Source organism: Erythrolamprus reginae, chromosome 3 (genome assembly GCF_031021105.1).
Source record: "Erythrolamprus reginae isolate rEryReg1 chromosome 3, rEryReg1.hap1, whole genome shotgun sequence".
Classification (NCBI taxonomy): Eukaryota; Metazoa; Chordata; class Lepidosauria; order Squamata; family Dipsadidae; genus Erythrolamprus; species Erythrolamprus reginae.
In genome coordinates this window covers 53,750,573-53,777,106 of record NC_091952.1, presented here as the reverse complement: position 1 = coordinate 53,777,106, position 26,534 = coordinate 53,750,573, and the positions used below count along the sequence as shown (strand labels likewise).

The 26,534-nt window shown below is 41.5% G+C and overlaps 1 protein-coding gene and 1 pseudogene across 3 annotated transcripts in view; both read right to left on the bottom strand.

Annotated features, from left to right (window-relative positions):
• Nucleotides 1–26,534, bottom strand: part of DEF6 (DEF6 guanine nucleotide exchange factor) — a 77,609-nt gene that overhangs the window by 9,737 nt on the left and 41,338 nt on the right. For all 3 annotated transcript variants that reach the window (XM_070745333.1, XM_070745332.1, XM_070745331.1), the window contains exons 4-9: nucleotides 16,361–16,588; nucleotides 11,512–11,658; nucleotides 8,360–8,468; nucleotides 6,160–6,458; nucleotides 2,791–2,957; nucleotides 1,176–1,374 (exon numbers count right to left, since the gene is read on the bottom strand). In XM_070745333.1, coding sequence (XP_070601434.1) covers nucleotides 1,176–1,374; nucleotides 2,791–2,957; nucleotides 6,160–6,458; nucleotides 8,360–8,468; nucleotides 11,512–11,658; nucleotides 16,361–16,588 — 1,149 coding nt within the window. The remainder of the gene's footprint in view (nucleotides 1–1,175; nucleotides 1,375–2,790; nucleotides 2,958–6,159; nucleotides 6,459–8,359; nucleotides 8,469–11,511; nucleotides 11,659–16,360; nucleotides 16,589–26,534) is intronic.
• LOC139165662 (small ribosomal subunit protein eS26 pseudogene) lies at nucleotides 15,881–16,240 on the bottom strand (annotated as a pseudogene).

Sequence of the window (26,534 nt, the reverse complement as noted above, 5' to 3'; positions counted from 1 at the left end):
GGTTTTGAAACTCCTGTCTTGAATATTCAATTATAGTGGAGGTACACATCTGAGATAATCTTTTCTATAGTGTATTTGCTCTCTGCTTGGGGACTCTTTAGTTTAGATTGCATAAATTAATCAACAGTAAATGACTGCATAATAATAAATAATAATAACAGCAACAAAATTAAAATTAAATATTTTAAAAATAAAAACCTAAAAAGCTTTTGGTCATTTTCATACTATAATACCAGCAACAGCACTTGTAAGAGCACTCAGATTAACACTTTAAAAATGTAACATTTAAGAGTATTTTGATATCAGTAAGCTCCTTTTTTAATACTGAGAAAATATTACAATGGAAATGTTAGTTACAGCAATACAGAATGACATGGAAGGTCTGCCTATATGTATGTTGGTATGTATGTGTGTGTGTGTGTGTGTGTGTGTGTGTTTGTTTATTAGTTTAATTTCTACATGCCCATCTCACCTAAATAATCCCGAGCGTCTTATAACATGTAATAAAATCAAATAAATATATAAATAAAAGCACAAAGAGGTTAAAACTTCCAGATACAAAGGTCAAAAGTCTAGGAGGTTAACAAGGGAATGGGAGTGTCCTCAGGCCACCAACCATCCCCAGGACTGCATCATACTTTTTTAGACCTTCAAGCTTATTGGTAAAGCTAGATCTTAACACTTTTTTTTGGAATATTAGAATAGAAACTTGCCTCACCTCTGGGAATAGCATGTTTCATAAGCAGGAGTCCCCAACCTCCATGTCACAGATTATAGTTCTGTGTACTGCATTGCTACTGGTTTGGAGATTTGCGCGCATGCGCCGTTTCTGCACATGTGCAGATTGTCCATGATGACATCAGACTGAGTGGGCAGATCCTCCCACCGTCTCTACCCATTCGCTCGAATTGGGGCAAACCGTTAGGAACCCACCATTGGTGTAGGAACCAGGCAACACAACTGCAGATGAGCAAAACTCTGCACGCATGGGATCTAGGTTGTGTGCGCCTTCTCCCTCAGTCCCTGGAAAAACTGTCTTCCACGAAACTGGCTCCTCGTATCAAAAAGATTGGGAATTGTTGCTAAAGGGTATGAAATGGGGGATAAAAATCCTAGGTTTGAAATAACAAAACTTCTTCAAAAGAGGAAGAAACGGGCATAGCTTCAGTGCTTACCATGACATCTTGGTCCATCCTCTCCCTATTAAATCTGACTTCTTCCAACTGCAGTTTAGTTTCTTCCAAAAACTTGCTCTTGCTTTCCATCTCTTGCTTGAGAGCCAGTTTTTCATGTTGGGCCTTGATAATATATTCTTCCTGTTCTTCCTTCAATTTCATCAGCTGCTTCAGTTTCTCCTCCTCCTCTGACAGCAATCTGACAAAGTTAGACAGGATTTTAATTCATTCTCACGATTAAGTGTCTAAAGTTTGGATTAGTCCCACGATTAATAAGAAACCCACAACATTATGAAAGAAATTAGTAATTCTGCTCTGCAAAAGGAACAGATTGCCCCCTTATCTGGGAATGGTCGCTTATGATGTCATATCTCAGGGACCGTCTTCTGCTGCACGAATACCAGCGACCGGTTAGGTCCCACAGAGTGGGTCTTCTCCAGGTCCCGTCAACTAAAGAATGCCGCTTGGCGGGACCCAGGGGAAGAGCCTTCTCTGTGGTGGCCCCGGCCCTCTGGAACCAACTCCCCCCAGAGATTAGAATTGCCCCCACCCTCCTTGCTTTCGTAAGCTACTTAAAACCCACCTCTCTGCCGCCAGGCATGGGGGGATTGAGATGCTCTTTCCCCCTGGGCCTTTACAATTTCATGTATGGTATGTCTGTATGTATGTTTGGTTTTTTATATTAATGGATTTTTAATCTTTTTTAGTATTTATTGGTTTATTATTGTACATTGTTTTATTATTGCTGTTAGCCGCCCCGAGTCTCCGGAGAGGGGCGGCATACAAATCCAATAAATAAATAAATAAATAAATAAAAACATAAACATAAATAAATAAATAAATAAAGTGAGGGAGAAGGAATTTGCTGGGAATTTTCTTTTTAAGGAATTCACATCTGTTTCTTCTCTGGCTTTTCTCTGTATCGTCTTGCACCATTTCAATCCTGTGATTCATTTCAAATGAGCAGCTTCTCTGTGGTGGTATCCATGGTATACCCTGGCATTTGGAAGATGCCTATGTTTTAGCCAGTGAAGGGCTACCAAAATGCTTACTACCACACTGTGGGCATGGCTTATGCAGGACGCCCTGCATTTTCTTCCAACAACTGTCAGTGCAAATTGGGTGCTCTGGGGTGGAGCTCCACTTTTGCTACCACACTGAGTTCCCACCCCCCATCCGGGCAGCAGCCCACCCCTGGTTTTAGCACTCTTGAAGACCCACCTTTTCATTCAGGCTTTTCCTGTGAAAAGTAGCTTACCCCCTTATGTTTTTATTATGTATCTTTTACACATAAATACTTTATTATAATTTCATTTGTTAATATTTCAATGTTTTTCCTTCACTTTAATCAGGTACATAATTATATATTGTCTTTGAGATATTTCAAAGTAGGAATGTCGTAACAATAAATTCAATACATAAATCAGAAGTCTTCAAACTTGGCAACTTTTATGCTTGTGGACCGCAACTCCCCAAGTTGCCAAGTTTGGGGATCCCTGTCAGAAATAATCAGAATTATATTGCCAAAATCATTTGTATTTTCTTATTTGCTTTTCTTATTAACCCAATTATTTCCCGAAGTTACAATATATCAGTGCTATTCAGCATTTACTACCTGGCTTGTTCATATCTCACAGCCTCTTCATCTTGACGAGCTTTCACCTCCTGCTGCAGAGCGTCTTGGAGTCGTTGCTGCATGTCTTCCAGTTCTGCAATGCGCTTGCGTTGACGTTCTGCCTCTGCCTCCTTCAGAACCATCTCTGCTTGCATGGAAGCCCGAGCCTGTAGGCGGGTGAAATAAAAGCTGTGAGCAGCCAGGATGAACCCCGACTAAAAGCAACCTAGTCCTCAGCAATAGTTGGTGAAGTTGGTAACTGATAAAGTCTCTTGCTTTATCCATACACTAACAATTTTATCATTTTCCATATAAAATCCACACTCGCCCATTAACCTGCCACATTTTAGGTTATTGGATTAGTGGGCCTTCTCCGGGTCCCGTCAACTAAACAATGTCGTTTGGCGGGAGCCAGGGGAAGAGCCTTCTCTGTGGCAGCCCCAGCCCTCTGGAACCAACTCCCCCCAGAGATTAGAATTGCCCCCACCCTCCTCGCCTTTCGTAAGCTCCTTAAAACCCACATCTATCCGTCAGGCAAGGGGGAACTGAGATACCTTTTCCCCCTAGGCCTTTACAATTTATGCATGGTATGTTTGTATGTATGTTTGGTTTTATAATAAGGGTTTTTTTTAGTTGTTTTAATATTTGATTGTTACATGCTGTTTTTTATCACTGTTGTTAGCCGCCCCGAGTCTACGGAGAGGGACGGCATACAAATCAAATCAAATCAAATCAATAAATCAATCAATCAATAAATCAATCAATCAATAAATCAATCAATCAATCAATAGTGGGTGGAGATGATGGCCAACCATAGCTGGAGAAGGCAGATATAAGTCACTAATGATGATATGTCAAAACTGATGGAGGATACTCTTATTCTTTGAGGTTCCTTGGACCTCTAGTTATAAAGCTGAATCTATATGCCCAGTGATGGGCTGCCAAAATTTTTACTGCCACACTGTGGGTGTATCTTATTTGGTGGGTGTGGCTTGATGGTCATGTGGCTGGTAGGAGTGGCTTGCCGGCCATGTGACCAGGTGGGAGTGGCTTGACAATCATGTGACCAGGAGGTGGCTTAAAGGTCATGTGACTGGGTGGGAGTGGCTTGCCGACCAAGATAAGTTTTCAAATAGGTGCTTGGACTCTTTTTCAGTTGATTAAATCACATTATTTGAATAGCCACAAAAAGGACAAATGTCAGACAGCATTATCTGTTGAGGAGCACAATAACATTTTAAAGCTTTGTACTGAACCCACAAGATTCAGTATGATAACAGATTAGGCAAGTAGCTCAATTTTCTTTAATTGCTATAAAAGTTCAGTTCTAGATAATGATTAAAATGATTAAAGCATTAATGATTAAAAACATACTATTCAATGATTTTCTATTTTAAAAGTAATTAAGGATCATACTATGGTACTAGAGAAGGACAATTAAAAAAACCTATTAAGTATTTAATAAATAGTGCATAAACTTATTACCCCCATTGCGTCCCGCCCCAGTGGGGGCGTCAGCCCATTACTGTATATGCCTATTTGTGCAAATGATATAGCATTACTTAAAACAGGTAAATCCTAGATCAAAGAACCTTGATTAATTGTTAGATTTATAGCACATCTTCCCTTGAGAAGCTCAACAGAGTTTACATTGCATTATTTCCTCTGTTTCTTGTTTCCCAAACCACCAATCCTATGTAGTAGATGGAACGAGAGCAAGTGACTTCTTAGTCCCACATTTAAAACACTAGACTAGGCTATGATGGCATTTAAGGCTTTTGCATTACCCTTTCTGGCAGACAGAGGTCACTGTGATCCTAAATTGGATAACGTGATTGTTCAGAAAGTTCTACTGTACACATTTAAAAGATTCCTTTCTGCTGTTCATTTCATACAGAATCAGAGTACTACCAGATGCAATGCAATTCCTTTTAGAGCTTTGTCGGCATTAAAAATGTCAAGAGTATATATCACAGACAACAGGAAGTAGAAAACTCATGGCAGCTCCATACCTATAGTGAATCTATCCCTGAAGGCAAGCAGCTTACTAGTTCACCATGTTATTAAGAAGCATGTTACAACCTGTACGGTAATAAACCATAAATATTTAGTCTGCTTCTTTATGCCTACATAAGAAACTGGATGAGACTGTACATCCCCCTTCACCACATTCTGTGTGATCATAGCACATATTTGCCCATTATTCTTCCCCTTTCCCCGCTGCCTCTTTTACTCTTGATCTGTTTATCTGCTCTTAGCTAATTAGGGATATCATAAAAAAGCCATGTTTACAGTAATTAGGCAACTAAATTATAACGTTCAACTTTAGTTAAGTAAGGCCAGCTTTCATTACTGTTTGCATTTCAAATATTTTCAGAATATAAGACACACCTTTTTCCTCCCTAAAAGAGGTTGAAAATTCAGGTGCATCTTATACTCTAAACGTAGCTTTTTCAAAGCTTTTTTTCCCTAATTAGGTGCTAACGATCTTCCCAGCTCTTATCTTGCAGGTTCTTTCATTGTTACTCTTTGCAAAGAATATTTTCCAAGCCCTAAGTCTTTGCAGGGTTTTTTCATTGCTCTAACTTGCTCCAAATGTTTCTTTCCAGCCCTAACCAGTTGCTAAAGATGTTTCCAGGTCTTGCAAGCTCTTTCATTGTTAGTCTTTGTCAAGAATGTTTCCCAAGGCCTAAGTCTTTGCAGGGTTTTTTTTCATTGCTATAACTTGCCCCAAATGTTTCTTTCCAGCCCAAACCAAGGGATAAAATAATGTGGTGAAGCTGACCAGACTAAGGACGCTAGCCCAAAGAATATCTAGCAAGTACATTCTGTTCCCTATTTTCCTCCCCAAAAGGGGTGGCGCAGCAGGTAGAGTGCTGTACTGCAGGCCACTGAAGCTGACTTGTAGATCTGAAGGTCAGCGGTTCAAATCTCATCACCGGCTCAAGGTTGACTCAGCCTTCCATCCTTCAGAGGTGGGTAAAATGAGGACCCAGATTGTGGAGACAATAGCCTTGCTCTGTTAAAAAAGTGCTATTGCTAACATGTTGTAAGCCACCCTGAGTCTAAGGAGAAGGGCGGCATAAAAATTGAATGAATGAATGAATAAATAGATAGATAAATAGATAAATAGATAAATAAATAAATAAATACTAAGGTGTGTTTTATACTCTGGTGCATCTTATACTCCGAAAAATATGGTAGATGCTTTCTAACTCAACCAGGGACACGTTTTACACGAGAAGAACCTGTGGAGCTGAGCAAGCCATTCAAAAATGGCGTAAGATTCTAATCATTTCCTTTTCACTGATTGACATAATATCTTTAACAGGGTATGGATCTCCCAGGGACTTCTCTGAGTGTGCACACCTGTTCTGCTTCCTGGAGCTGGATTTCCAACATCTTCTGCATCTCCTCGTGTTGCTGCTGGCGCCGTTGCTCTTCTTCCTGGAGTAAAAGTTCTGCTTGCTTCTGAGCCTCTTTGAGCAGCTCCAGTTCCTGCAGCTTGCGCTCCTTTTCTTCCTGAAGCTGCTTCAGGTGTTGCAATTCCTCTTCCTTGGCAGCCTTCTTTCGTTCTCGCTGCTCCCGCTGCTCCCTCCTCTTCTGCTTTAAGTCCTTGTGCAGAGACTTCTTACCTTCCGCTTGGAGACGGATTGCCATCTGGATGGCTGCCAAGGGAACAGAAGCATCAGCATTATTATTATTATTATTATTATTATTATTATTATTATTATTATTATTGATTGGATTTGTATGCCGCCCCTCTCCGTAGACTCGGGGCGGCTAACAACAATGATAAAAACAGCATGCAATAATCCAATACTAAAACAACTAAAAACCCTTATTATAAAACCAAACATACACACAAACATACCATGCATAAATTGTAATGGTCTAGGGGAAAGGAATATCTCAACTCCCCCATGCCTGGCGGTATAAGTGAGTCTTGAGTAGTTTACAAAAGACAGGGAGGGTGGGGGAAGTTCTAATCTCTGGGGTGAGTTGGTTCCAGAGGGCCGGGGCCGCCACAGAGAAGGCTCTTCCCCTGGGGCCCGCCAAACGACATTGTTTAGTTGACAGGACCCGGAGAAGGCCAACTATGTGGGACCTTATTGGTCGCTGGGATTCGTGCGGTAGCAGGCGGTTCCGGAGGCATTGCTCTTTTAGGAACACCTTTTCCCTCAGGATGTAAAATCAACCAATTACAAGTTTTAGATCAATATTCTGCAATTTGCCAAAACAGATTCCAGAGGTGCAAAAGTGACAATCATGAATAGACAGACTTACCAGCTCAGTGTAATTTCAGAAACATTTCTTTTCTTTTAACTTGTATTAGTTTTACTGTTGTACAGTGTTCCCTTGACTTTCGTGGAGGATACGTTCCAAGACCGCCCGCGAAAGTAAAATTTCCGTGAAGTAAACATGCTCCCTTTCTTTCCTTCCTTCCTCTCCCTCCCTTCTCCATTCCTGGTTTTACTTACCCCCAGAACCCGCAGGGGCAACGGGGCGGCAAGCAGGGGGCTTTGCTGCGCTCGCTGAGGTGGCGGCAGGCAGCAGTAAGGCTCGGCTTCAAATGGAAAGTACCAACGCTCCGAGAATTAAAGGGGTGGGATCGGAAGGCTGGGGCGGAAACGGAGCTTTTATTTAAAGAAGCAGGACGGTTGAGGTGGAGGAGGGAGGAGAGTTAAAACGCACAGTATTGTACATTGGGCAGTCCCAGAAAACCCTTGGTGTGCAAAAAAAACATGGAGTATTTTTTTAATAATATTTTTGGGGAAACCGTGGTATCGACTTTTTGCGAAGTTTGGACCTGCGAAAGTCGAGGGAACACTAATAGAATTTTAATAGAATTAATATATATATTAATATATATATATATGATTCGACACAAAAATATGTAACCCTTCCCTGCTGCATAGCTGAAGGGATTGGATACTGTAGCTTAGAGGATAATTCTATGCCTTACAAGGCAAAGGTTGCAGGTTCAAGTCCCAGTGGGTATGGCTAGCTGATGAGGCCAAAATAAGGCCGAAATAGATCTATCCTAGTCTCCCTTAATTTTCAAATTCAGCAAAAAAACATGTGACAAAAGGCCGCAATTCTACTGTGGGACAGTCTACCCAAGAAAACTTTATTTCAAATTGAGGGGGAAAAAGCTACTCCATACTTCTTTAATTTTGGCTCTCCACAAGGATCTCTATAAAGATCTCCAAAATAACATTGTTAAAATGTTCAAATCTGAAACTAGTTCCAACATTGACACTAAAACTAAAGCACAGACGCTTTTTAATCTTTGGTAAAAATATTAGCCATCTGATTAAGTTCAGACATGCTCTACAACAGAGGTTTTCAAACATGGCAACTTTAAGACTTGTGGACATCAAATCCCAGAATTCTGGGAGTTGAAGTCTACAAGTCTTAAAGTTGCCAAGTTTGAGGCCCCCTACTTTACAAGACGATGGCCATCTATAAAGAAGACTGCCTAAAAAAACCCCGACACACTTGTTTTTAAGCAGTTGAATTTCTTCATCTCAGATCATCTCAAGGGAGAACCAGGATGAATACTCACCCAATGTCCACTCCTGTCTTTGCTTGGTATCTGAGGCACTCATTTCATAGGTCCGTGAAGATGTTTTCACACAGAACATGCAACGTTTCCCATCTTTATCAGGCAAAATCTTTGAATCAGAAAAGAAGACAAATTTAAAACTTAGCCATAATCTCAAGTGCAACAGGGGAGACCTCATTATTAATAAGCTGCTCACAGTCACTCATGCCCTCATCACCTCGAGGTTCGACTACTGTAACGCTCTCTACATGGGGCTACCTTTGAAAAGTGTTCGGAAACTTCAGATCGTGCAGAATGCAGCTGCGAGAGCAATCATGGGCTTCCCTAGGTATGCCCATGTTACACCAACACTCCGCAGTCTGCATTGGTTGCCGATCAATTTCCGGTCACAATTTAAAGTGTTGGTTATGACCTATAAAGCCCTTCGTGCCATCGGACCAGAATATCTCCGGGACCGCCTTCTGCCGCACGAATCCCAGCGAACGGTTAGGTCCCACAGAGTTGGCCTTCTCCGGGTCCCGTCGACTAAACAATGTCATTTGGCGGGACCCAGGAGAAGAGCCTTCTCTGTGGCAGCCCCGACCCTCTGGAACCAGCTCCCCCCAGATATCAGAGTTTCCCCCACCCTCCTTGCCTTTCGCAAGCTCCTTAAAACCCACCTCTGTCGTCAGGCATGGGGGAATTGAAATTTTCCCCCTTCCCCCTAGGCTTATAGAATTTATACATGGTATGCTTGTTTGTATGATTGGTCTCTTAAATTGGGGTTTTTTAGATTATTTTTTAATATTAGATTTGTTACATTGTTTTATTTATTGTTGTTAGCCGCCCTGAGTCTTCGGAGAGGGGCGGCATGCAAAATAAGTAAGTAAGTAAGTAAGTAAGTAAGTAAGTAAGTAAGTAAGTAAGTAAGTAAGTAAAAAATCTATTGCTTTCAGCCTAGTTGAAGATGGTCCCCTTTCCTATGTTGTCTCCCAATTTAAGAACAGCCACATTCCTATTACGATTTTGTAGATACCCACAAAATTGCTTTTTTTAGCTCATTGAGACAACTTTAAATATATTGACATCACCATATTAATCTCCTAATGGCTGAAGTGATACTTTTGTTTATTACAGGAGTAGAATAATTAGGGAGAAGCTTACAAGAGAGTTTCTCAATTCAAATTCCTTTTTTAATCCTCTTTTTCTAATGGAAAATTTGCCCCTCATTTCTCCACCTTTATGTAAATAGACCTGAGTCCATATTCAATTCCTAGTTCTTGTCAATCTCTTAATTGCTGATAATGCAAATACTTTCTTCAGAGCTGAGAGTTTCACAGAAATGCAAATTGAATTTGAAGGGGAATAGCTAAATTTTTACAGTTTATTTTTAGGTTTATTACCGTAAGGAAGGAAGGTGACCTAGGCAGAAATGCTCAAGAACTAGGAAATAGGAACTGAAACATTATTTTAACAAGAGCAAAGTAACATTTAGAGGTCACTCCAAAGAAGCATCCCTAATTTGCCTAAGTATATGGAAATGAAAAAAGTGCCAGGCAACCAGATTTCCATGATTCTTTTATTATAACTAATTCAATAAAAGTAGTGTAGCCTTCATGTGGCCATTTTTGATCTGGTCTATCTGATGAGACTGACAGTTATAGCAAAACAATTGAGATCCTTGTTGTACCTCAAGATTAATAAACTTATAATGGCATCTGTTATTCAGTTTCAATATACAAATTGTATTGAAATTATTTTGAGATATTTTTTGCCATCTTTCAATAGAACTGTGCATTTTTAAAGTGTTCTTTTTCTTTATTTTTAAAATAAAATACTGTATATCATTTTATTCTTATATGAAACAATTTCTCAGGAAGCATGTTTTCATGTTTTAGTTATTTCTTATAATTATAAATGATATAAAATACAATAACTAGGCTAGTGACCATGCTAACAGGGCAAGATTGATCTCATAATTTATACATTGTCCAGTGACAGAAGCTAGAAGCTCACAACAATCAGAAATATACTGTCAATTATTCACTAAGCACAATATGGACAGTGTAATTATTATTTGCTAACTGTTCAGAAATGTTAATGCCCATCTAACTGGCATTTGAGTTTCCAGAATATAAAATGTATCTGCTTGGGAATTCTATTTAGACTTCTGATTTTAGTTTTAAGAAATTTGTAAATAAATATTTTACTAGACAGAATTTTAAAAAGCAATTATTGTAGTGTTTGTTTGATTTGTTTGATTAGAATTATCTATGACTTGAGGGGTTTTTTAACTCTTGAAAATATAAATCTCGCACTTGTTAGAAATGTAGAACTAATGGAAGTTTACATTTTGGCTTTTACGTGTGGTACTTTCTTCAAGATCAGAGAATACCTGGAGAGCATCACATTCAAACCCACCTTAAAGCTTGGAAGAGAAAGCACCTCTTTTTTTTTTCTTTCTTTCTTTCTTTCTTTCTTTCTTTCTTTCTTTCTTTCTTTCTTTCTCTATCTATCTATCTATCTATCTATCTATCTATCTATCTATCTATCTATTTATTGGATTTGTATGCCACCCCTCTTCCTGGACTCGGGCCGGCTAACAACAGTGATAAAACAACATGTGACAATCCAATAGTAAAACAATTAAAAACCCTTATTATAAAACCAAACATACATACAAAACATACCATGCATAAATTGTAAAGGCCTAAGGGGGAAAGAATCTCAATTCCCCCATGCTTGACGGCAGAGGTGGGTTTTAAGAAGCTTACGAAAGGCGAGGAGGGTGGGGGCAATTCTAATCTCTGGGGGGAGTTGGTTCCAGAGGGCCGGGGCCGCCACAGAAAAGGCTCTTCCCCTGGATCCTGCCAAACGACATTGTTTAGTTGACGGGACCCAGAGAAGGCCAACTCTGTGGGACCTAACTAGTCGCTGGGATTCGTGCAGCAGAAGGCGGTCCCTGAGATAATCTGGTCCGGTGCCATGAAGGCATTTATAGGTCATAACCAACACTTTGAATTGTGACCGGAAACTGATCGGCAACCAATGCAGACTTATGGCATCAGGCTAACATACATTACTAGTCTCCTAATAAAACAACATACTATACTTGTGACTATTACAAGTAAAAAAGGCTAACATGCTCTTTTGCAATAAAAATGTCCAATTACCTCCACACATGAATTTCTGTCCAAACAAATGCTCCCTTTCTTTTCTTTACGTTCTTCACTCACGTAATATGAGAGATCACTGGGCTTCAGGGTAAACCATCGCTCACACCAGTTCCTTCTTAAGTGGCCTTTCTTCCACAGATAGCCCTAGAGTAGGAAAGAAGAGGAAAAGGACACACACTATAATCACAAGATTTATACAAAAGCTCTTTACAACAGTTCGTTTAACAAAGATGTATGTCACAAAAAGAAGCCAGATCACATTCAGGGCACATCCACACTGTGGGCTGGCTATGAACTATGCAATTTAACACATTACCAAGCAACTATGTGGATACTATGCATTGCCTGGCAATGCAAGACTTCTTAAGTAATGTTTGTCCTATTTCATTGAGAAGCAAAATCCTTCAGTGGCAAATTGAATTGCAAAAAAGCCTTTGAATCCATGTTTGAATATTCCTCTTTGTTAACCATTCTTCATGAATACAAAATCAACACAGTTGGATAAAAGGTAAAACCAGCCCTCACCCATTCACCTAGAATAGAATAGGATAGGATAGGATAGAATAGGATAGAATTTTATTGGCCAAGTGTGATTGGACACACAAGGAATTTGTCTTGGTGCATATACTCTCAGCGTACATAAAAGAAAAAGATAAATTTGTTAAGAATCATGTGGTACAACACTTAATGATTGCCATAGGGGTCAAATAAGCAATGAAGAAACAATCAATATTAATCAAAATCTTAGGATACAAGCAACAAGTTACAGTCATACAGTCCTAAGTGGGAAGAAAAGGATGATAGGAATGATGAGAAAAACTAGTAGAAATAGAAGTGCAGATTTAGTAAAAAGTCTGACAGTGTTGAGGGAATTATTTGTTTAGTAGAGTGATGGCGTTTGGAAAAAAACTGTTCTTGTGTCTAGTTGTCTTGGTGTGCGGTGCTCTGTAGCAACGTTTGGAGAGTAGGAGTTGAAACAGTTTGTGTCCAGGATGTGAGGGGTCAGTAAATATTTTCCCCGCCCTCTTTTTGACTCGTGCAGTATACAGGTCCTCAATGGAAGGCAGGTTGGCAGCAATTGTTTTTTCTGCAGTTCTGATTCTCCTCTGAAGTCTGTGTCGGTCCTGTTGGGTTGCAGCGCCAAACCAGACAGTTATAGAGGTGCAGATGACAGACTCAATGATTCCTCTGTAGAACTGTATGGGCAGTTTGAGCTTCCTGAGCTGGCGCAGAAAGAACATTCTTTGTTGTGCTTTTTTGATGTTTTAAATCATCATCATCATCATCATCATCATCATCATCATAATTATTATTATTTATTGGATTTGTATGCCACCCCTCTCTGTAGACTCGGGGTGGCAACCAACAATGATAAAAACAGCATGTGATGTTGGGTGTCCATTTTAGGTCTTGAGATATGATAGAACTTAAGAATTTGAAGGTCTCTACTGTTGATACTGTGTTGTCTAGTATTGTGAGAGGTGGAAGGGTGGAAGGGTTTCTCCTAAAGACTACCACCATTTCTAAGGTTTTGAGTGTGTTCAGTTCTAAATTGTTCTGGTCACACCACAAGGATAATTGTTCAACTTCCCGTCTGTATGCGGATTCATCACTGTTGTATCGTCTGCAAACTTCAGTAGTTTAACAGATGGATCGTTTGAGATGCAGTCATTAGTGTATAGAGAGAAGAGAAGTGGCACCTGTGCTAATTGTACATGTATCTGATGCTATTCTTAAATTAACATCTTCCTTTTCTATATATTTAAATATATAATATATTCCTCTAAGTATAGCTACTATTTTCTAATGCTACCTCCAAATACCTTACAGTAGTTCTGAAGTGATAAATAAAGTGGAAGGAAATATATCAACACCTTGCATGGGATTTTGTGCTGCAAGTCTTTGTTGTTTCTATATATGCCATATACTGATTCTCCTCCACCCTGGTTTGCTCCTGCTCATACGATTTTTGCTATCTGGACTTGCTTTCCTTCCTCTTTGTGCAGAGATGCTGGCGGCAAGGTGGAGGATTGATGATCTCAATCATCCCTAAACTAAAACCCTCAAAATCCACATCCTTGCAAGATGTTTTAAACCATTGGGGAAGGTCTTAGGGTTCACTTACATGCGGCAGATAAGCCTTTTTGAAAACAGGAGCAGGAACAAATCCAAAGCCGTGAATAAACTTCACTTCCTGATTGTGAGCCAAACAGGAACAGATTAGGGTGATGCATCATGCTATTTAACTACTGGCACAATGAGGGAAGTGTGTATAGCTAATTGAACAATCAGAGTGTTTTCGGTGCAATAACGGTCACAAAGGGAGAGTGAGGTGCTCTCTTGCACGCCAGTTCTACCACCAGCTCCAGCCTTCTCTTCTGCTGAGGACATGAAAGGGGCTGCACATAATCAAAACAGATTCACTGGTCTCTAACCAACTAGATCTGTGATGGCAAACCTAGGGCACACATGCCACTGGTGGCACACGGAGCCATATAGAGGGCACGCGAGGTGTTGTCCTATGTCAGCTCCAGCAAGCATGCGTGCACTGGCCAGCTGATTTTCAGCTTTGGGGAAGGTCATTTTTGCCTTACGGAGGCTTCAGGAGACTTCCCTGAAGCCTCCATAGTGCGAAAAACAGCCTAACGGGCAAACTAGAAGTTCAAGAAAACGTTTGTGAACTTCCAGTTAGCCCGTTGGGCTGTTTTTTGCTCTCCCCAGGCTTCAGAAATCTGGAGGCTTCAGTGAGGCCTATGCGCATGTGTGGGAGGCAGTGCAGGAGTTGGGCAGGGGTGGGGGGCAGCAGGCAGGATGGGGTGGAATGCAGTTCCACTGGCGGAAATGAAGATGTGTGTGCAGCTCCATCTGATCGGCGACTGTCACTTCCTGGATTACTGGTCTCAGCTCAGCTCTCCTTTTTTCCCCCTGCTGCTGCTGCATCTGCGCTCCTTGCTTTTTTCCTCTTTCCTCCTTCCTGGCCTCGGACGAGCTTCCCTCTCTCCTGCCCGGCTCCCCTCCAGCCTCCCGCAGCCACCTCCCACCTGAGGTGCAAGCAGAAGGCATGGGTGGAAGCGGCACTGGCAGCATTTATGCTTCTGGCAGCACCCATTCGCCTAGCTACTCAGCCTGAGGTGGGGGACGACCCAGGAAGGAGAGCGCGGAAAACGCAAAGCAAATTGTCACCCCAGCGAGCGACACTGGTAAGGTTGTAAGTCAGGGACTTAACAGTTCACTTGAACGATAATGATCGTTCAAGCCACTCCCACCTGGTCACATGGCCGACTAGCCACTCCTACCCAGTCACATGGCCATTAAGCCACACCCACAAAATAAGCTACACCCACAGTGTGGTAGTAAAAAATTTTGGCTGCCCATTACTGGGGGCGAGGGTTTGTACACATGCATGGGGAAAGGACATGGGTGTAGGCGCCTGTGTGCATTCTAGCACGTGAGCCAAAAAAGACTCGCCATCACCAAACAAGGTGTTTTACTTTCCTTTCACAGGTAATCCTCAACATAGGACCACAATTGAGCCCAATATTTCTGTTGCTAAGGGAAACCTTTATGAAATGAGTTTCGCTCTCATTTTGCGAGTTTTCCTGCCACAATTGTTAAGTGAATCACTGCAGATTTTAACTTAGTTACACAGTTGTTAAATGAATCTGGATTCCTCATTGACTTTGTTTGTCATTAGGTCGCAAAAAAGCGATCACTGACCCCAGGACACAGCAAAGGTCATAAAAATGAGTCAGTTCCCGAGAATCTGGATTTTGATCATGAGATCATGGTGATGCCAGCACGGCTATGTGCAAAGGTCATAAGTCACTCCTTTCAGGGCCATTGTAACTCCGAACCCTCACTTCTCTCATTATTGTCATAAATTAGATAATATTTTCCATCTAATTAATCCAATTGATAGTTATTCAGTAGATAAGCAGAATGCCCAGCAAATATTGAAGGACAAGAAGACAAGGATTTTCCTAAAGGGAAAAGAGCTACCACCAGATGCTTAACAGAAGCACGTGGACAGAAGATAGCCTGGTGTCTTATTTAAAATCTTATTTTAATATAGGAAATAAAGTGGTTGTCACTGATTCAGTGCTTTCAGTGGCCTTACTCTTTCTCTTTTTTTGTGTTTTTCACTTGTAAATGTATTTATTGACTCAATATTTAGAATTTACATCTTTTTTTAATAGTTTCTTTATTGTTTTCCAAAAATAATAATAATAAGGAGTAAAAGAAAATATTTCTCCCATATTTTGTTCTAGTTTAATAGATCTTAATCCATTTCTATTACCTTTTTGATACATTTCTTCATATATATGTACATTCACATATAAATATTGTAAGTAGAGTTTACTATTAGGGTATCTTTTAAAACGTCTCCTTACATAGGCCTGGGGGTTGGACTTAGTGCAGCACTGGATGGCCTGAACTGGGGAAGAGGAGTGTGGTCCTTCCGGGCCTCACGGGATTGGTTCCTCACCATCTTGCTGTGGATAGCACAGCTAACACAATAGTGAAGCTTCACACAGAGTTTGGATAGCATGTAGGAAACAAAGGCACTCGCTTCAGAGATATCTTGGACTGCAGCTGCTTCTACAATATTTCAGATGATAAACTTCTTAATAACTTTATCCTTAGGGACACAGTTGGTACAGCGTATAGGCTGGACGTGTCCTCGATCCTTCTTGGCACAGCCGTTGCTTCTTCTCTTCCTTGTCATTTCGACAATGATAAGGCAAAAGAAGTGGCCTTACTCTTAACTTGGTAGTGCCATAGTTCATTTTTAATCTATTTATTAAAGCCATTTTCCAATTCTTCAAATTAAGAGATAATTCTTTACCTGTTTGAGCACATCCCCAATGATCTCTTGGTAAACTTCTTCAATGGCCATGCTAATGGCCTCACGCTCAATCCCACGCAGTAATCGGCCAGAGTTTACCAAATCAAGAAATTGCCAAACTGTCAAGCCATTCTGTTGCTGGGTCTCTTGGGAAAAATAGTCATCTAATTCCCCACTATTAAGCTCAATGCTCATAGCTGTACATATCTTCTTCAAGAGGTATTCCACCTGGAAAAAAAAATAGAGTGACTTCAGGATACCTCCGGGATCACCTTCTGCCGCACGAATCCCAGTGACCAGTTAGATCCCATAGAGTTGGCCTTCTCCAGGTCACGTCGACTAAACAATGCCATTTGGTGGGACCCAGGGGAAGAGCCTTCTCTGTGGCGGCCCCGGCCCTCTGGAACCAACTCCCCCCAGATATCAGAGTTGCCCCCAACCTCGCCTTTCGTAAGCTCCTTAAAACCCATCTCAGTCGTCAGGCATGGGGGAATTGAGATATTCCCTTCCCCTAGGCTTATAAAAAAATTATGCATGGTATGTCTGTATGTATGATTGGTCTCTTAAATTGGGGTTTCTTTTTAAAATTAACTTAAATATTAGATTTGTTTATATTGTTTTATTACTGTTGTTAGCCGCCCCGAGTCTGCGGAGAGGGGCAGCATACAAATTTGATAAATAAATAAATAAATAAAACAAGAGCCAAACTTCCCACCTCTGGAACAATGTAGTCATTTTACATCCATGTAGACCTTTTATTTCTAAGTGACATGGTGATGGGATGTGGGCAGGTTAAAATGGTATAGTAGTTAAAGTGTTGAACTGGCAAGAGGTGAGTCGAGGTGGCGCAGTGGGTAGAGTGCATACTTCAGGCCACTGAAGCTGACTGTAGATCTGCAGGTCAGCAGTTTAAATCTCATCACCGGCTCAAGATTGACTCAGCCTTCCATCCTTCCAAGGTGGGTAAAATGAGGACCCAGATTGTGGGTGCAATATGCTGGTTCTGTTAAAAACTCCTATTGCTAACATGTTGTAAGTCGCCCTGAGTCTAAGGAGAAGGGCGGCATAAAAAAATCGAATGAATAAATAAATAAGAGGGAAATCAGGTTCGATATCACTCTCAGATACTTCACTGGTTGACAAGGGTCAAGTTCAAAGTAACAGTATTATCAGCACATTAACCAAGAAACGAGGATTTACAAAGAGTCTTTTTAATGGCATAAAATCAATTAAATGGCGTACGTTACAGAGGGACGGAAAGAAGATATGTAAACCAACCTGCATTTATTAGTGGGTATAGATTGGAATTTAAATATTCTTTACTGACCAGCTGTGACTACACACAAAAGGAACTTCCTCACTTAATAGTCCTCATTTAAGATTCATTCAGCAACTATTCAAGTACACAACGGAACATTCAAGAAGGGCTGAACAAATGGTACTTACATCTAGTCCTAGTTACAGCTGCTACAGTACTCCTGTTGTCACATGATCAAAATCTGGGTGCATGACAACCACAGGTGCATATCAACTCTTCTCATCTATTTCCCCTCCCTCTCTGCACTCTGCCAACCATCCTGTCTTGGGCTCCACCACTTCTCCCACCCTGCACTCTACACATGGCCTCAAGAAGGCCGTGCATGGCCAGCAGCTGCTTCATGAAGGGCCAAGCTGGCTGCAAGTCACCAGCATAGAGAGGAAGAAGAAACATTAGAGAAACATCTTTCAGTTGTGGCGAGGGGGTCGTTCGCCCAGGTTCACCTGGTGCACCAGTTGCAATCCTATTTGGACCGGAAGTCACTGCTCACAGTCACTCATGCCCTCATCTCCTCGAGGCTCGACTACTGTAACGCTCTCTACATGGGGCTACCTTTGAAAAGTGTTCAGAAACTTCAGATCGTGCAGAATGCAGCTGCGAGAGCAATCATGGGCTTTCCCAAATATGCCCATGTTACACCAACACTCCGCAGTCTACATTGGTTGCCAATCAGTTTCCCGTCACAATTCAAAGTGTTGGTTATGACCTATAAAGCTCTTCATGGCACCGGACCACATTATCTCAGACACCGCCTTCTGCTGCATGAATCCCAGCGACCAGTTAGGTCCCACAGAGTGGGTCTTCTCCGGGTCCCGTCAACTAAACAATGCCGCTTGGCGGGAGCCAGGGGAAGAGCCTTCTCTGTGGTGGCCCCGGCCCTCTGGAACCAACTCCCCCCAGAGATTAGAATTGCCCCCACCCTCCTTGCCTTTCGTAAGCTACTTAAAACACACCTCTGCCGCCAGGCATGGGGGAATTAAGATACTCTCTCCCCCTAGGCCTTTACAATTTTATGCATAGTATGTCTGTTTGTATGTTTGGTTTTTTATATTAATGGGTTTTTAATCGTTTTTATTATTGGATTATTATTGTATGCTGTCTTATTATTGCTGTTAGCCGCCCCGAGTCTCCGGAGAGGGGCGGCATACAAACAAACAAACAAACAAACAAATAAATAAGACAGTGGAGATCAGCTATGGGCGGCAGTGCTGGTGGACAGCACAGGCAATGAAGTGCAGGTTGGCCAAAAAGGTAGAGATGGGGGGATGTGGGTGGTGGGAACTGAAACGGAGGTGAGTATGGCATGGCAGGATAGTTACTAAGCAGTGCAACCTAATCACCACACCACTTAGTGGTGGAAGTTTCGGTCCCATTTAGGGAGGCTAAGTGAGGACTACTTGTACATTAAGGCAGGGTAAGCTATCCAATCCTCTTCATCACCGATAGATGGACAGATGCTTCATTTAAAAGATAAGGCTAAAGCGTCAATCTGACATTTGTAGTTTTGAAAATCAACTTTTTCTCGCATAGACCTGAAAAATTCTGCCATAGCCAAGCTACTTCACAAAGTTCTTGTTGCGTGGAAAAATGGGAGGAAGGAGTACTAGGTATACTGCCTTAAATACCTGAAAGTGGGATATAAATCTAATACATTAATAAATACATCACTTCAAAGTTCCTTCTCATTTTAAGCTTATTTTTAACACATTATATTACGTCAGAAAAACAACCTATTTCTTTGCCCATATTATTTTTCCAATGGGCTTACATTTATTTCTACTGTAAGCCTACTATTCAATATCCAGTTATCTTTTGGATTTCCCAATTAGACTACTAGAAAATTTCTATATACAGTGGGAGAAAGCTTACTGCGCTATATGGTTTTTAATTGTTGGGGCTTTTATATAATTTTTATTATTACATTTTGTTCCATTGTTATACTGTTTTTTATTACTGTTGTGAGCCGCCCCGAGTCTTCGGAGAGGAGCGGCATACAAATCTAATTAATAATAATAATAATAATAATAATAATAATAATAATAATAATCCAAAACTAGTTCCTCAGATGGTAGTTCCTAGACAACTGAGACTGGAAGAAATGATCATATCACAAGCATACTATGCCATCAGCAATAGATCCATTTTGGGTCTAAACACCAAATGCTGATTATTATTTTAAAGCTTTTTACAGCTTAGATCCAAGTTAGTTGAAGTGCATGTCTATGTTTCTATCTACGCATTCAGAGATCATATGCTAAATATCTTATAATTAAGCTATAATTTGTGTGTGTTGGGGGGGATACTCTAATCTTTTCAATGGCTGCTCCCAACTCATGAAAAAAAGTTTTTCCTAGATTACTGGGTGCAAACCTCAAATGAGTATGAGCCTATCATGATGCATCTTTTGAAGGAACCATCAGGAAAACTACATAACAAAGAAATAATGTGTCCACGTGATGCTTTTGTGTAAGTCACTTTTAAGAAGTGTCTGTTTTTTGCACACTATTATTCAAACTTTTGCCTCTTTAAATACTATCAAATAGTTCTGCAGTTGAATCTTGGTATCACAGTAAACTGAGGATGGCTCTGCGAAGCAAAGACCAAAGAATTGGTGAGTAGACCAATTCTTCAGAATTTCTCCAGGTAAAGAGAAGGTAAGAAATTACCTACATGCGCTCTGGATAGTTACGCCTTGTAAGGACGTTGCAAGACAGCAGTATTCTATGGATCTGACAGCTGAGAGACCATAGGACAGTGATGGCGGACTTTTTTTTTTCTTGGATGCCGAAAGAGTATGGGCGTACACTATCGCACATGTGTGAGTGCCCACACCCCTAATTCAATGTCTGAGGAGTACAAAAACAGCTCCCCTCCCCCCGAGGTCCTCTGGAGACTGGAAAAGGGCTGTTTCCCAACTTATGGTGGGCCCAGTAAGCTCATGTTTCATCCTCCCCAGCGTCCAAAGGCTTCTCTGGAAACCAAAAACGCCCTCCCAGAGCCTCTGTGTGAACCAAAAATCGGCACACACAGGCATGTTGGAGCTGAGCTAGGGCAATGGCTCACATGCCAGCAGATATGGCTCCGCGTGCCATCTGTGGCACCCATGCCATAGGTTCGCCATCACTGCCATAGGATTAGCAGAGCTTTTAAAAATACCCTAAAATTTGCAGTGGTCACTTTTCCAATAGTTCTGCAGTTGTCTGATGTCATCTTTTCCATTTAGAAAAACAAAGTTCCCAGATCTTTTGGATGCCTGCTGTTTAGTTAGCTGTATTTTTAATTCTGCATTTCCTATCTAGTGAACTTATTGAAGGAGGAGGTGGCTTGAAATGTCACAAATCCCACTCTTAGCATCTATCAATTGCATGGGTTTGGTGTCTCCCCTTCTCACTACCCCACCCTCACAACAAGTATCAATAGTGCAACTGGACAAGTTTGGTTTGATTTTTGAGAAATTGACCAAAAAAAAGTGCACAGCTTGTATAAATATGTGAGTAGGGCAAGTAGTTGTTGCTTCAAGTATCTTGGAGCACATACTGCATTTGGAGAAGGAATAGACTGAATGACATATTGTGATGGATGAAGTGAGAGCATTGATAAGCTTGGTCAACTTTACAATAGTCTGCATGGAATGGGAAATGGAAACAGTGATATGTGGAAGTGCCTTAAAGTTTCTTTTTACCACCTGATATTAATCCTACCCACTGACGTAGAAATGTCACATGCACACTGGAAGCTAGTGCTAATAGCTAAAAAACCATAAAAATCCAAACCCTGCTCCTGTGGCCTTAAGAGTTTACTCAAGCACTGAGGAAGTCATGTGATTATTTCTCTTTTCCTTCTTTGAAGTGGCAGGTGCAGCCTACAACAGCAGACTACATAGCTTGCACAAAGCTCCCTTTACTTTTGCCTGGGCTTCTTTTCCAGGCCAGTCTATGATTGGGAGAATGATTCCACATACAGCATACAAAGACACCATAGAGCTACACTGTTTACAATTTGCTCCCTTTCCAAATAGTGCTATTTGGGCTTTAACTTCTTCCCTTATCCAGTAGATCAGTAGTGTCAATCTCAACAACTTTTAAGTTGTGTGGATTTCAGCTCCCAGAATTTAATAATAATAATAATTTATTAGATTTGTATGCCGCCCCTCTCTGAAGATTTCCTAGCTAGCGTGCTGGTTTTAGAATTCTGGGAGTTGAATCTACACATCTTAAAGTTGTTGAGGTTGAGAAACACAGATAGAACAATTTCCCAAATGTATACAGTATTAAAAAGTAAATCACAGCCCTGAAAGAAACCACCCAGTGAATCCTTTGCCCAGTACAAGATGTGCAACAGCATCTTTGACAGGTGACCAGGCTGTGTTTAAAGGAGTGAAGCACAACTTGCTACTTCATGAGGCAGTCTGTTCCGCTGGCTAGGAATTCATACAGTCAGGAACAGGGGGTGGGCTGCTGGGCTTTGCAGGGGTTCGGGGGAACCTCTAGCTAAGATTTTGCGCAGTTCGGAGAACTCACAAATCCCACTCCTGTCTGGCCCTGCCCAACCCACCCTTCCCAGGAGTCCTCACATGTCCCGTTTTGAATGCAGGTAGGTGCAGAATGTGCACAGAGGCTCAGGGAGGGCAAAAAATGGGCCTACTGGAAGTTTGGGAAGGCCAAAAACAGGCCTGTTACCAGCCTCCAGAGGGCCTCTGGAGCACAGGGAGGCCATTTTCGCCCTCCCGGAGGCTCAAGGAGGCCTATAGAGCAGTGTTTCCCAACCATTGTGCCATGGCACACTAGTGTGCCGCAAGACATGGTCAGGTGTGCCACAAAGAAGGAAGCTCAGCTTCTGGTCTCACAACTTTTTGAGAGAGAAAGAGAGAGATAGCAAGAAAGAGAGAGAGAGAAAGAGAGAGGGAGAGAGAGGGGGAGATAGCAAGAGAGCAAGAGAGAGAGAGAGAAAGCAAGAAAGAGAGAGAAAGAGGGGGGAAGGAGGGTGAGGGAAAGACAGAGGGAGGGAAAGAGGGAGAGAGAAAGAGAGCAAAAAAGAGAGGAAGGAAGGGATGGAGAGACAGAGGGAAAGAAAGAGGAAGGAAGGAAGGAAGAGAGAGAAAGGGAGGGAGGGAGAGATTTTTTTGGTCCAAACTTTTTTTAGCCCCCCCCCCCCCCCCCCCCGCTCAATGTTCCCCAGGATTTTGTAAATGTGAATAATGTGCCACGGCTCAAAAAAGGTTGAGAAACACTGCTATAGAGCACAAAAACTCCCCCCCCCCTTCCATGGTGCATAAGGCAGAGAACCCCTTGCTAAAATTTTTGAAATCCACCTCTAGTCAGGAAGTGCTTTCCGATGTCTAACAATTTATCATTTTAAGCACTGGTTCTGGACCCAGTCTCCAGGCAAAAGTACATAAATCCATTTCTTCTTTTGTATGATAATATACAAGAACGCTATAACTGAACTGGCAGTTTCTTTCCTTTCCTCTACTCTTAAAGAAAGACATTGGCCTCTCAATCTTGACGTGCTAAGCTCATTGCTTCACACCTTTTTTGTAGATCAAAAAAAAAATATAAATGGAAAATAGAGAGGAGTAAATAAAAAGTGCAAGGAAAAGTGCAAGGAAAAAGAAAGTAAAAATAATAAAAAGATACAGGACATAGTCTATCTGTAGAAACAGACATACTGACATTGCTGATATTCTCTGATTCCATGCTTCAACATTCTACTTCAGTTTGTTATTGTCATAACCGTTTTGCGGGTCTGCATAGATTTCTTCAGTCTAAAATACTTTGTCCTTACTTGTACCAGTTTTTGAAATCAGGAAACTATCCATGTTAAAAAAAACCAAAATAGGATCTATACCCCACAAGAAGAGTTTATAATTTATTTATAAATTATAATTATAATTTGTTTATAATTAATTCAAAAATCATATTGTAACAGTCTCAATATTTCTATTTTATGTGGTACTTTAGTCAAGATAACACTTTCTAAGATTAAAAACCTATCTAGCTTTTTGATAAATTTTTAGATTTTTTAAAATTCTTAAAATTAAATTTTTATTTCATTCAGGATTAAACTTGTCATTCTGAAAGTTTCTAATAGCTTAGAAGTAGTTTATGAACAATCTCTGAAAATGATTAGAAAGTGAGGTTTGCAAATTTAATACCCCTTAAAACAGTGGTTCTCAACCTGGTGGTTTGAGACTAGTGATGGGCGAACCCAACGGTGTTTGGGTTTGGCAAGTTCGGACGAACTTTACGCAAAATTCATCCGAACCTGAACCAAACCCAAACCTGAACGGGGAATCCCTCCCATGATGAGATCCCGGGGGCGGAGTTTTGACGTCACCGGCAGGTTGAGGAATCCAGGAAGTGATCACCTTGGCGTCCTTAGCAACCTGCCGGTGACGTCAAAACTCCACCCCCGGAATCTCTTCGTGGGAGGGATTCCCCAGCTCCTTCAAAGGGAGGTCTTCACGTAAAAATAAACATTGTTATTTTTACGAAAAAGGACACCGCAGCGACGCTGCAAGCAAAGAGCAGTCCTTTCACGTAAAAATAAACATGTTTTACAGGGGTTGCTTAAGACCATGGGAAAAGACAAATTTCCCATGGTGCTAGGCACTAAAGCTTCTATTCTGGTGCCTTGGAGCCAGCGGTGGGCTACGAGCTGGAACGCTAAATTGCACTCGCCGCCGCAACTCATAAGTGCTTGTGGGGCCAGCGTGATTTTGCTTCTGCACCTGTGGAGGTATCAAAATTGTGCACATAGCCGCAGGTGCACCCATGTTTCGGCATGCGCAGAAGCAAAAAAACCTCACCGAAACACGGGCGCACCTGCGGCTCCGTGCATCATTTTGCTACCTCCACAGGTGCAGATGCAAAATTGCGCTGACTCCACAAGCACTTACGAGCCTCGGCAGCCCAGCACAATTTAGCGTTCCAGCTCGTAGCCCACCGCTGCTTGGAACATATTTTTACAATCTGACCAATCAGGCGTTTACAGTGGGGATGACCCTCTGACCTTCCTGCCAATCAGCTTAAAGCTCTGTTGGGAGAATTGGCGCTAGACCTATGGCTGGGGATCACCACAACACGAGGAACTGTATTAAGGGGTCATGGCATTAGAAAGGTTGAGAACCACTGCTTTAAAAGATTCTGCAATAGTTGCAGGCAGATGGCTGATCGTGTTGTCTGCCAGCATTCAAACCCTGCAATTTCTTTGTAGGGAGCAGATATTTGAAACAGATGTGGTCAATCTCCTGTCCTCTCCTTACCCAGAGACATTGCAAGGACTTGGTCTACTCACCAGTTCCTTGGTTCTTTCATCATATTCAATTCAACATACGTTTCCCACAATTCTGGTAACTGCACATTTGATAACACAAGCAATTGCAATCATATGTCTGACATAGTAAGCACTAATTTAACTTATGTGTGTGAGGGCACAGCCTACTTCTTCCTGGAAAACTGCTAAGCCTTCACATAATATGAAGTACGGTCCTGGATCAACTGTGCTGTTTAATTAGCTCTTCTAAATTTATCAGGGGTTATATTTCATATTTATTTCGAATAGCCATACCCTGTCTTTTAGTACTACGTATCCAAAGATTACTTTCAATATAAACTTAAGTCTCCATTACACGTCACCATCAAACTATTCTGTCTAACAGACTTTGTGTTAGCAAATCAAGTGGTTAAGGTTAAGCAAATTCTAAGAACCCAGCAGGGCTTACAATGTTGGCTTCTTAGAATCCAAGAAGAAAGCAGTATTGTTGCACAAAGATCTTGCTGGTAAATTGGAAGACAAAAAGGACAATACAGTGGTACCTCATCTTACGAACGCCTCTTCTAACAAACTTTTCAAGATACGAACCCGGTGTTTAAGATTTTTTTGCCTCTTCTTCCGAACTATTTTCACCTTACGAACCCAAGCAGCTGCTGCTGGGATGAAGGGGTTTCTTTTCCCCCCCTTTTTTGAAGAAAGAAAAGGGAGGGGCAGCTTGGAGGAGTAAAGATTTTGCATGCTTGCAAAGGCACTGAAACGGTGTCTTTTGAAGAAAGAAAAGGGAGGGGCGCCCCCCCTTGCCTTTCTTCCTTCCCACTCACCCTTTAGCCTAGCCTTGCTTCTTCCACCTGCCCCCTTTAGCTGCTCCTCCCTGCCCTCTGTTCGCCTCCCTTCTAAAGTTTGGGATTTTCCTGAAGGATTTGCACGCATTATTTGCTTTTACATTGATTCCTATGGGAAACATTGTTTCATCTTACGAACTTTTCACCTTACGAACCTCCTCCTGGAACCAATTAAGTTCGTATGATGAGGTACCACTGTATAACTAAGGGATGCATAGGTAAGGCAGAATATCATCAAATGGACGTTGTCTTCCCTGAATGTACCTTCTATGTGCGCTGTGGGAGAGTTCAAGCATGGGTTAACTCTTTGTCTGCTTGCCAGGGACTGAGTGAGAATTATCCGGCCATGCCTCCTCCTCAGCTCCACTGAGGCCGTAGATGTGCAGATATTCAAATGAAGTCCAAAATCCATACCCTGGACCTAAACAAGCCTCAGGATGGGTTTGGACTCTCCCACAGCATACATAGAAAGAACATTCAGGTAAGACAACGTTCATTCTCCTGTGTGTTCTCCTCAGTGCTTCAAGATTTGTACATTCGTAGATCAGCAAAATACTCTGGACATAGTACGTTTAGATTTCAGCAAGGCCATTCGACAAAGTAGACCACAACCTACTTCTTGGTAAACTAGAAAAATGTGGCAAAGACAACACCATCACCAAATGGATTTGTAACTGGCTGACAATGGGCCTAGCCAACAAAATGTAATCTGGAGAAGAGCAAGATTTTACACTTAACC